At 40.6% G+C, this 12,523-nt stretch overlaps 1 protein-coding gene across 4 annotated transcripts in view; it reads right to left on the reverse strand.

Moving 5' to 3' along the window:
* MYO1B (myosin IB) overlaps nucleotides 1-12,523 on the reverse strand; it is a 927,952-nt gene that overhangs the window by 294,800 nt on the left and 620,629 nt on the right. For all 4 annotated transcript variants that reach the window (XM_068244859.1, XM_068244861.1, XM_068244860.1 and 1 more), the window contains exon 4: nucleotides 6,758-6,852. In XM_068244859.1, coding sequence (XP_068100960.1) covers nucleotides 6,758-6,852 — 95 coding nt within the window. The remainder of the gene's footprint in view (nucleotides 1-6,757; nucleotides 6,853-12,523) is intronic.

Raw genomic sequence — 12,523 nt, forward strand, 5'->3', positions numbered from 1 at the left:
TCGACGGGTCAAATCGATTATTTCTGATATGTTTGATCTGCTGCCGATTGCTAACGGGATTATTTTGTGCAGTAATGATCTGAAAATCGATTGCATTCAAATTCAGGAGCAGTGTGGACATGAACTCACAATGTAACTTCCTGTCAGATGTAAGGGAAATTGCATTGAGCATACCAAGTATTACTTAAATACTGGGCATGGGTCATTGCAGCACTAGTGCACAGAAAAACAGCTGTTTTATTAAATGTAAAAACATCTAATTGAGGGGTGTATGTTTGCAGTGCAATTTAGTTACAAAACTTGAGTTTGTTTTACATTAGCAGTTAATTGCCACCCCAATTAATGTTTCGTCAGACAGTACACCACACAAACCTCTTTACATCAGATGAGCTACTTATTGTAAACATACATAGAGCCAAATTAATCCATGCCATGCACTGATGAGGATCAAACAATCCGAAACAGTCTGTATGCATGTTGGATTATTATGGCTTTGTACATATTAACAAGCTGACACATCATTGCATTCCAGCGGTTCTGGAGGTGTGTTTAGCTTCCAAGGGTACAATGGTTAATTTGCATATATTCAGCAGTGGTGCCTGGGAGACATCTCGAGCTCACTCCAACCTGAATTATCGCAAATTCTTTCTGTTTTAGGAAAGCAAACTTTTGTTTATTGTAAACAGGATCTACTCAGAAAAAAGGCCAGATGCTTATTAAAAAAGAAACAAACAAAAGAAAAACCCTGGTGCATCGCCAGCTAGCTGAAATCCTGTTTCATTCCCCAGAGGTGTAACTACCTCTATGTGAAACCTCAGGCTTTATAATTAACCACCTTGGATTATTTAACATAAAGGAAAGCCCAAACCACAAAAACCTCCTCTAGCAAACAATATGCATCCAGTATTTTCTACTTCTCATCTCCTACATACAGTAGAAAAGTAGAGCTTGACAGTAAAATAGTAAGCCACAGCAGCGAAAGTTGCAGCATAGTGCCATCCCAAAATGTAACATTGACTTTCTGCATGTGAAAGTCTTGATTTTTGTGTTTGGTATATCCTCTTCGCAAAAAAATCACCTGAAAGTCATTGTAAACCCTAATGACAGTTTGCTTTAGGGATGGGCAGGAGATGTTTTACAGAAATGTCACTACAAGTTGAGGGGGAGAGAGGAGGGGACCCGACTGCTTCCCTTCCACCGTCTCCTAGGGCCCCCCTCCTATGTCCCCTGAGATGTATTCTGGTAACATTAGCAGCTTCAAAATTATTGCATTCCATTCCAACGTTCTGAACATTTGTACACAATCTTTAGATTTATTAAGGTTAGAGAATAGTGGCAATCCTGTGTGGTCCAGCAGAGCTGGACTGGATTCTTTAAAAAAAAAATACCTGTCTCATAAGGGCCCTTCCATGCTACATATGTGCACTCTGTAGCATTTTAACACAACACAGTCTTTAAGATGCAACTAGGATGCTTCAATTCATACTGATGAATGGCAATGTGACTGCTGTTTGGAACAATGTGTGCAACAGAGCATTGTGCCCGGCAGCAGAGGAAGTGAAATAAGTTATGGTGTTTCATTATTTCCTCCACACCTTTTCATTACCAGTTGCATATACTCAATAATACAGCTTTGCATTATCCTTTGACAAACATTAGGAGTAGATGAGATAAACTAATCAATAAGAGGAGTGACTGGACCCTTAGAGAAAACCTCTGGGCCAAATTGAAACAAAACGCTAAACCTATATACTTGTAGGTTAAATGAATAATAATTGCAGTATATTTGTTGGTTATATTTTGTGTTTTGCAGCAGAAGTTGCTGACAAAAATGAGCATATCCACATTTCCCATATTTAGATAACAAATGGAAATTAGTTGATGTAATTCTCCTCCTTTAAAGGAAACCTCGGTAGTTGGAAGACACTGGATGGTCCAAAGGCTTCCTAAATGCTTGTCGAGCCCATCGTACCAAACTAGGGTCCAACCCATGGACAAGTACATCTAGACATGGTATGTGTGAGTAAGGTCCACACATGCCTTACTCCTGCATGCCCAGTCCAGATGCGCTGGACCTTAGCCCCAAGAAACTTAATCATGTCAGCTTTTGCCAAATAGGTTAACCACTTAACGACCACGGTCAGCCGATCGGCGGACCTAGGTGTTAAGTGGTTGTACATGGAAACGGCCGTTCGAGCGGCCTTTCCATGTCAGTTCACGGAGGGTGTCTCCGTGAACTGCCTGCGAGCCTCCGATCACGGCTCGCAGGCGAAATGTAAAGACGCGGGGAAGAAATCCCCGCTGTTTACATCATACGGCGCTGCTGTAAAGGAGATCGGCGATCCCTGGGCCTCTGATTGGCCGGGGATCGCTGCATTCTGATAGGTTGAAGCCTATTAGAGGCGGCGCAGGATGGATCTCCGTCCTGCGCCGCCCATAGCCTGCGGGAAAGGGAGGGAAGGACGAGGAGGCTGGGAATCGCTGCGGTGGGTGGCTTTGAAGAGCCCCCCCCGCAAGGCACAAGTAGCCGGTCGGCGATCAGACCCCCCCAGCAGGGAAAAATGGGAGGAAATCTGATCGCCATGGCTGATTCCTGATCTGTGCTGTGGGCTGGAGAGCCCACGCAGCACAGATCTGCGCCAAATCCCCTGGTCCTTAAGTGGTTAAGATGGACCCTGCACCAGAACAATAGACTATCCAGAGATTTCCCACTACTGAGCTAAGTATCTAACTTTATTATGTTCACTACAGGTACGCTTTTATTATTGTCACCCAATGCCCGGCGCTACTGCAAACTGCCAGTTATTGAGATTAAAGGGACTCCGAGCTCATAAAAAAAATGAAAGTTGTACTCACCTGGGGCTTTCTCCAGCCCAGTGCTGCGCAGTACTTTCACGCCGGCCGCCGTGATGACGCGAGGCGGCCGGCGTGTAACGTAATCCGCGTCATACGCGGAAGGAGCAGCCCGACACTCGGGCGAGTGTCGCCCGGACTGCGGCCTGTCAGCCATTCCGGAGCAGGGAGAAGGAGAAGAGCCAGGACACCATCGTGGGACCCCCCGACCAGCACTGGGCTGGAGAAAGCCCCAGGTGAGTACAACTTTCATTTTTTTTTATGAGCTCGGAGTCACTTTAAGTGTTGTCAGTGCAGTATTCGAGCGTGCATCAAAAAAGGGCGTCTGGAAAAAAGGGGCGCGGGATATAGCCGAAATTATAAATTGTGATGTAAAACAATATTTTTCGTTTATAGCTTATAAACGAAAACCTAGTGCTAAATAGGTTGTATAAACGGAAATGAAACGGCAAAATACCGTCTATAACAAACGATATTGGAAATGAAACGTCAAATAGTGTCTATAACAAAAAACAATATTTACACTTGTAGTAAGCATAGTAATACAATGGTAGATTTTACAGGTATTTTACTGCAATTATACCTAACTGTAGGCTCACACAGATCTCTCCCTATCCCAAACCCCTAGACCCCCCTTTTGTGTAAATATACATAATTTAATAAATTGTATATATTACAAATATTGTACTGCAACTATACCTAACCCTACTCTCACACAGAAGAACCCTCCCTGTACCTATCCCTGACCCCTAGACCCCCCCTGGTGGTGCCTAACCCTAACCACCCCCTGGTGGTGCCAAAATCCTAACCACCCCCTGGTGGTGCCAAAATCCTAACCACCCCCCTGGTGGTGCCTAACCCTAACCACCCCCTGGTGGTGCCTAACCCTAAGACCTCCCTGGTGGTGCCTAACCCTAACCACCCACCTGGTGGTGCCTACACCTAACCATGCCCCTGGTGGTGCCTAACCCTAACCATCTCCACCGCACAAACACGCTTACACACATATAAACAATAATATATTTAATCCTTAAAATACTTCACTATAAATAATATGAATAGAATAATTTATATATTTGTAATAGAATAAATAGCCTTAAAATCACGTACACATCAATAATATTACAAATAGAAAAAGGTATATACAGTATATATATATATTATATATATATATATATATATATATATATATATATATATATATATATATATATATATATATATATATATATATATATATAATAAAACCCCTGTGCCTCTGCGTCCTGTCCCTGTGTGTGTGCTTCCCTGCTTCCAGACTTGACAGTTTGCGGTCTGTGAACCTCATTGCATTGTGGGAAATAACAGTTTTTTCCAACTACCAAGCAAGCAACATCTCCATGTGTACATATACTGCAAACATCGGTGGAGGACGGGCGAGCGTGACGCATCTGTGCTCGCGTTGCTGGGGGGGAGCGAAGCCTAGCGCCTATTTTTTAATGGGCGCGCTTTTTTACTAGTAATAGAGTAAATAGCCTTACAATCACGTCCACATTAAAAAAATTTAAATAACAGTGATATTAAAAGCGATATATTAGTAAATTCATAAATCTGAAAACTATAATCTACACATTATAAGTGTAAAAAACAATGGTACTGCATCTGCGCAGTACTGTCCTAGTGATGTCGGCCGGACCACGTGACCCGTGCGGTGGAGCGCAGAAGACACCGACCCTAAACCCGATCTGGTGAGGTCGGGTTCTGCAGCGGAGAAGACCGGGAGCTTAGAGAGCAGCGGCGAGGGCACAAGAAAGCTGCCACGGGCTGGAGGAAGCCCCAGGTAAGTGGATCTTTTTTTGGGGGGGACCTTGGACACTCACTTTAAATACTCTTTCTCATAATTGGATTCATCTGTGTATGTAGGTCAGGGGTCACTGAATTTACCAGGCCAATTTGAGTTTCAATAATTATTTCTAAAGGTTTTGGATTCAATCAAATGACAACAGTGCCCAAATGTATGCACCTGCCTAATTTTTTTTAAACAATTACTGCACACTTTCTGTAAATCCAATAACCTTCATTTCACTTCTCAAATATCACTGTGTGTGTCTCCTATATGATATATTTAACTGACATTTTTATCGTAACAACCAACAACGATTTATACAGGAGAATCATGAGGATTAACAAGGTTGCCCAAACTTTCGCATCCCACTGTAAGTATGTAACTTACTCAATTAGCTAAGTTGGTTTGCTCCTTTTTTTTGATTTACAGAGGAAAAGTAAGCCCCTCGTCCATTGCAGGCACCAGTACAAAGGAAGAGGTTGCATGATCTTTTTAGAACCTACAGGTATATCCTGTATACTGATTATCTTTATTGTTCAGGACAAGTCGCAGATGTGAAAGAGTGCAGCTCTGAAGGCAACCAGGATGAAATCCAACTGACCATAATTATTAGAAACTGTTTTACATTATACCCTAATATGTTTATATTGAAATAGTTGAAGTGGTGCCCTCTCTTCTCCTGCCCGACATGCAAAGCATGTGAATGAGGCAAATCACAGTAAAGCTAAAGTCACTGAGTACTAAATAAAGTCAACTACAGCACAGCACACAGTGGCATCAGCAGGGTGAGTAGGACAGATCAGACAGGTTTTGCACTAGTTCATTTCCTCATAGGGGATCTTCAGGAATTCCTTTAATTTCTAAAGTACTTCCTGGATGGCAAAGCACAATTCAACTGGCAGAATACTGTTGGTGCAGTATCTTTGTATAGGTCCTTTCCATGGAGTGCTATCTCATCCATATGTAACAGGTAAAACATGGAAAGTGGGAACTACATCACATTTGTTGAAATATGGAGACTGGGGCCCTCTTGGAACCTGAAGAAAAATGGACTGCTATGCATCCAGTTTGTTATCAAATGAAGTACCGATATATGTGTCCTAATTTTAATCAAAATGACTCTTAGAATTTTGATATGTCTTTCAGCTTGGACTCATGTCACATAAAAATTAGGTAGGTACATACTTAATCTATAAGTCAACAAATCTAATTTTAAACATTATGAATTTCAGGAAAACTACACAAGTTGGAACTCTACAAACTACCCATATCTGGATAGCCCTGGTTGTTGTTTTTTTCATAACGGTGACATTTGTGTCCTTTTTCTCATGCCCAGACTCTTCTGGGGATCTTAAAAAATAATGATCCTTAAAATGCTTAGTGCAAAAAATTGGCCTGTAGAAAACCACATCCACACTTCAGGGTTAATGGCCTGCTAAATGCCTAGCTAGCTATCAAAGGAAACATATACAGTATAATTAATGATAAGTAGTAGAACAGATTTTAGGATTGAGGCCTATGTCAGGTGACTTCTTTTTAGTGACAAACTGAATCAAAAGCAATAAAATTGTTACATACTCTGCACCAACATAAAACAATTAAATAAAACCCTACGTTTTAAGTACGTATGTCATGGAGGTATATCACTGGTATTTTTGCAAATAAGGTCTTGTAATTATTGGATAGAGTACAATGAGAAAACAAAAACACAAAACAGGATAAAAATATTGTGATAACCAGGATCAATAGGCAAGTAAAATGTGTGGATTTTATCTACAGTAGCACTGTTTATTTCAAAACTATAATGAACGAAAATAGAGAAATAGTGTATTTTTTTTGTTTACTAAAAAAATATCACCCACAAAAAATCTAATTTGTTCAGAAAAAAAAGAATATATAGATCATTTAGGTGTGAGAAATAGTAACATTTATTGCCAAATGAATGAGAGCAGTGCTGAAATTTGAAAATTGCTCTGGTCCATTAGGTGAAAACAACCCCGAGATCAGAAGTGGATAAATTGGTTATATGTATACTATACATAATTTGCCAAGGCAGCAGCAGTCGTATATATTTTATACCTGTTTTTCCAGCTCCACTTTCACCAGTAATCAGTATGCACTGATCCTTATCCTGGTCCCTCAGAGAACGATACGCTTCATCAGATAGAGCATAACTGTAACAGAAAATGTTTTAATGTTTTCAACAGGATAAAAGTAGGAAATCAACATTGTAAGAGTTAAAAGTGCACAAGACCACCTAAAAGAAAACAATTATACATTCCTGGGGCTTCCTCCAGTCCCCTTCAGGCCTGGAACCCACTAGGAGCGCTTTTTGATTTGAAAAGCTCTTGCTAATGTAATGCTATGGGTGTGATCCCACTAGAGCGATGTGATTTTATAAAAATCCCCTATAGAATTGCATTAGCAAGAGCTTTATCAAATCACTAGAGCTTAGGGCACTTTTCTATTCATAAAGTGATACAAATGTGGCTACTTAGCCACATCTCATCACTTCCACATCTCCCGATGTGGAAGTGAATTGAGGAGATGGGACGCGGGTGCGAGCAGATGTGGCTGTGCAGGAATCTGCAGCATCCTGCAGATTCTCGGATCGCTCCGCACTGCTCAGCAGAACATGTACACAGTAGAAGCTATTCCATTGCCGTGCATGTGTTTCAGGACACCCGCAGTGCAATGCAGCTATGTAGCCGCATGGCACCGCGTCTAATGGAAACAGGCCCTCAGGGAGCAGAGCGATCCGAGAATCTGCAGCATGCTGCAGATTTTCGCACGGCCGCATTCGCCCGCACTTGCATCCGTTGGGACAGGATTCCGGGGCGAGCAGGCCGGCCAAGTTGTCCGGCGTTTGCGTGCGATAGTGTGTAAGTGCGCATGGCGGGCGGATGCGCGCGCCACGATGACAGACCTAGAGCCCGTTTTCAAACCGTCTTATGTCACTAGTCACTTTATAAATGGAAAAGGGCCCTAAAAAAGGCTGCTAGCGGGTTTAAAACCTTCAGGCTGATTTTTTCTTTGCCGTCTTCCCAGTCCACCTGGATCCTCCGTTAGAAGTCCCGGTCAGCGTAGGTGCAGTCCGACCGCACGCGCTCCACCATAGTGCCCAGGCACAGAACTCTCCCACTAACGGAAGCACTATGGGGCACACACACAGCTGCTGGTTGCGCATACACAGTACGCCCAAATTGCCAGAATAACCAGGCTGCCTAGCTGAGGATCCAGGCAGCCTGGAAAGACGGCGAGGAATCAACAGACTGAAGGGGGCTGGAGGAAGCCCCAGGTATGTATACATTTTTTCTTTTAGGTGGTCTCTAGTTTCCAATCAAGAATCAATAAGAAGTACTTCAACTTCTATAGTGGTACTAAAGTTAATTAATGATATCAAACAACACATATGGTCATAGATCACAGCTGTGTATTTATAATGTCAGACAAGCTATCCTTTTAGAAAAGTACCTTTTGAAATGTCAATAGAGGGTACAGAAAACTATGGTCACAATTTACTAAGCTTATCTCCTGTCTTAATGACAATGCTGAGCTGTTTTACTGTTATCACCATGGTTATAAAGCATTTAATATTCACTAAGCAATTTACCTCATGTGTCCTTAAAATAAGGATTAATCAGGGTACTTCACAGAGATAGAAGAAGCATGACTGTCAAGAACTGTCACATGAAACAATCCTCAGCAGTATTTTCAGATGACAATTATTTACTATGTGAATACAGTTTAATCCTGTACCTGAACTGACATGTAGAATGAGATATATTTGAGTATATACAGAATACATCTTTAAAACTGATTTTAAAGTGGCTTTGTAACAGGACTAGATTTACCATATGGCACTATTGGCGCATGCTTAAAGAGACACTGAAGCGGAAAAAAAAAATATGATATAGTGAATTGGTTGTGTACTATGAATAATTACTAGAAGATTAGCAGCAAAGAAAATATTCTCATACTTTTATTTTCAGGTATATAGTGTTTTTTCTAACATTGCATCATTCTATAATATGTGCAGATTACACAACACTCAGCATTCAAAATGAGTCTTTCAGAGCAGTCTGTGAAGTAATGACCTCTCCTCTAGCAGAGAAAAAGTAAACAGTTCACTTACAGTTGAGATAATAAAAGTCAGATAACAGCCCTCTCCATGACTAAGACTTAGTCGAAGAGTTAATGGCTTGTTTGCATAGAGATAACAACTGGAGTTTCTTAACTCTTCCTGTACTGGAAACAATTAGACTGATGTATCTGATCTTAATGTTTTATTTCTTAGCTGTACTACACATACAAATCATAATATCATAATTTTTTTCCCTTCAGTGTCTCTTTAAGGGTGCCTTATGTGGCAGAGGCAGTTTCCCTCCCTTTCCAAATGTTCCCTCTTTCAGCAAAGCCGGAGGATGATGTCACTAACCACTCGGCCCCAGTCCCATAGCTGCAGGCATGTAGTTACCCCACGCGCTACTATATGTGTACATACTTTATCCATCGGTCCCAGACTTTATTCAATTTTCTATGACCATTCCTGTGTGCATACATGAAAAGGCAGGGCCAGATTTACACTTCAGGAACTTGTAGGCACAGAGATTCTAGCATCCTCAACTCCACCCCTCAACACAGGCCACACCCCATTCCCGACCCTTATTTTCTTATATCACATACAGAGCCAAATGTACATGAACCTAGCAGCTGTGTAAATCAAAGAGTGGGCCTGCCCAGCCAAAACTTGGGCAAGGCCCCCTCCATTTTAATAATAAAACAAATTGTAATAATTATATATTTGGTCCTAGTTACCATACAAACAGGCTACACACAATCAGGGATGAGGCTACACACGATCGGCCCTGCCCTGTCATGTATGCACACAGTAACGGTCATAGCAAATTTAATAAAATCTGGGACTGATGGATAATGTACACATAGCATTAACCCCTAAAACCCTCTCATAAACGCTATGCTCTTTTTGTTGCATGCATTTGAATCATTTCTCTGATTCCCATGTACAATGAACATGTTCTTCTAGATCACTCAATGTTTAATATCAATGTTATCCTGCCAGACATGATTGAATATAATGCATATAATCATGTAATGTTTATACTCTTCAAATAAACGCTTTTTTGGAAATGGAAAAAAAGTGGCTGCCCTATTTATTTATTTTCAAATAATGCCAGTTGCCTGCTGATCTTTATGGCACCTGAAAAAAAAAAACATGTAGTTATGTGGTCAGACTTCAGTCAGAGCACCTGATCTGCGGGCTTATTCTGAGACAGTGGCTGAAAGTATGAGGCCAGGTTCACAGTGGAAGCTGCATTGCGTTCCCTGTAAAAACCAAAAAAGCAATGCAATGGAGCGGAAAAGTTGTATCAAATGTTATGCCCCATTTAGGCTGCATAAAGTGACGCACACAGTCAATGAAAAGTATGTTTCACTGCCTCTGTTAATACACACTTTATGAGGTAACGCACAGCATGCAGTGCGTTGGGATACTGCAGTGCGTTGGATCCCAATGCACCGCATGCACTCTAAACATTGCATAGACTTACTACTGCAGTGTGACTTTCTGCATTAAAATGCCCACATAAAGTCACAACACGAAGCACTACTGTGAACGTAGCTTTAGAGGCAGAGGATCAACAGGACCGCCAGGTAACTTGCATTGTTTAAAATGAAATAACAATGGCATTGGCAGCCTCCATATCCCTCTCCAGGTTTACTTTAAAATAAGTCTCTGTATATAAAAAGTATGAATGCGTGTATGACTTCCCTTAAAAACTGAATTATGCCACAGCACTGAAGCGATTCTAACCTGGAAGCTCTAAAAAGGAAAACGTTTTCAAGGAGATTATGCTGCAACCGTGTGTGCTTTTTTCTAGAGATCAAATCAGCCACTGGTAGTTGTGCTCTATTTCAGTGAGCTGGCATTATCCATATAATTGCAGTGCAATGTCTTTTGAAAAGTTACTCCACCCAGGGGAAACATTTCCTTAAAACCATATATTTGTGGATTTCATATTTTAAATTAATCTGTCACATTCCCATATGAAAAAAAAAAAAAAACAGCGTTGGACTGGAAAAAAAAAAAAAAATAATAATATATATATATATATATATATATATATATATATATATATATATATATATATATATATATATATATATATAATGCTTTAACTGAAGTGATACTAATAGACAAATCAGCAGTCCTTGCCAACACACACACTCTTCCAGGGGCTCCTCTTCACATCCCTGATTCTCACTCTTCCCTCAGTGCCTCACTGCATCTGCGTGTACTCCTGCTGTTAACTGTGATAAAATATAGGAGTGGTGAACTTCTAGCATGTGTCTTCTAGCCACTGAAATGACATTAAACACCATCTATCCAGCAGCATCTATCTTCATGGCTGGGGATTTCACTGTCACATAAAAGTTTTATCACAACTTATCACAGCAGACATAGGCCCTTATTCAATTCACTTTTTCTCTCAAATTTTCTCCTAAGTGATATTTTCACACCTTATCAAAAAATACCTTTTAAAGTGGACCTGAACTCTTGCACAGGACAGAAGGAAAACAGAGAAAAGCCCCCTGTACGTATTTAGAGAGTTTAGCCTGTTTAATTCCCCCTCATTTGTGTCTAATTACAAGTTGTAATTTTATCTCTCCCCATGTCACATGACTGTCATGGCAGAGATGGCAAATAAGCTAATTTGAAAGCACAGGCTTCATGGAAACAATATGTATGCTTCCATGAATCAGGAAGTAGAAACCATGCAGATTTATTTTAGGATTTGTATCAGCTGTAACAAAGAAATGTTTTTTTGTTTCAACGTTATTATGCTGTTGTATATCTTTTAGAGCAGAGAGGACATTCTGAGTTCGTGTCTGCTGTAAAGTGAACCCGAGGTGAAAACAGACTGATGAGATAAATAATTGTATCTATCCTCCTACTCCTAAAAATGACCTTTTTATAAGATTTTTTTTATATTTAAACATTTACAAAGTAGATTGAATGTTTTATTGTCTTTGCTCACTTCTATTAAGTGTCCCAGCATTAAATACATGAACTATTGACCTTTCTCTGTCTCTTTCTGCCCTCAGAAGTTGTATTCTGCAAGGAAAACTTTTATGGCTGGCATCTGCTTATCAGTGAGGTTTACTATGTTCTGACAATAGACAAGAGAGAAGCTGTCACTTGCATGCCTGAAAATTAACTAATTCAGACAAAATAAACAAAAAAAAAATCATAACAGTGGGGTTATCAATATGTTTTGGACTGTACATACACATTTATCTCATTATGTCACATGTCTCTTAGGAGAAAACATAAACCGAATAAGGGCCATAGTATTAACTTATTGGACCTTATGGGACCTAAGTTTTATCAATAGCACCTTGTGATTGTGTGTGTATGTGTGTGTGTGTGTGTGTGTGTGTGTGTGTGTGTGTGTGTGTGTGTGCGTGCGTGCGTGCGTGCGTGCGTGCGTGCGTGCGTGTGTGTGTGTGTCTTCTCTGGCTTTTTTGGCTCCCAAGGCAAGGCAGCTGTTGACTGCCCACCTCTTACAGCATATTGATAGGAAGTCTGTCGCCTACATTAATTGGGTTTGCAGACAGCCATGACAAATTTATATGTTAGGTACAAAAATATTGTTTCTTAAAACAAGCCTATAAAGGATATATGTATTTTTTCAGGCCAGGTACACCTCACTGGCTCAAACTGACTCCATCCACATAACAAATCCTTCATAACAAACAAATGTTAATAGAGACGTGTAATCACTGTTTGTGTGCAGTGTGGGTCGTTTACAGGTTGGAATATTG

Source organism: Hyperolius riggenbachi, chromosome 7 (assembly GCF_040937935.1).
Source record: "Hyperolius riggenbachi isolate aHypRig1 chromosome 7, aHypRig1.pri, whole genome shotgun sequence".
NCBI lineage: Eukaryota > Metazoa > Chordata > Amphibia > Anura > Hyperoliidae > Hyperolius > Hyperolius riggenbachi.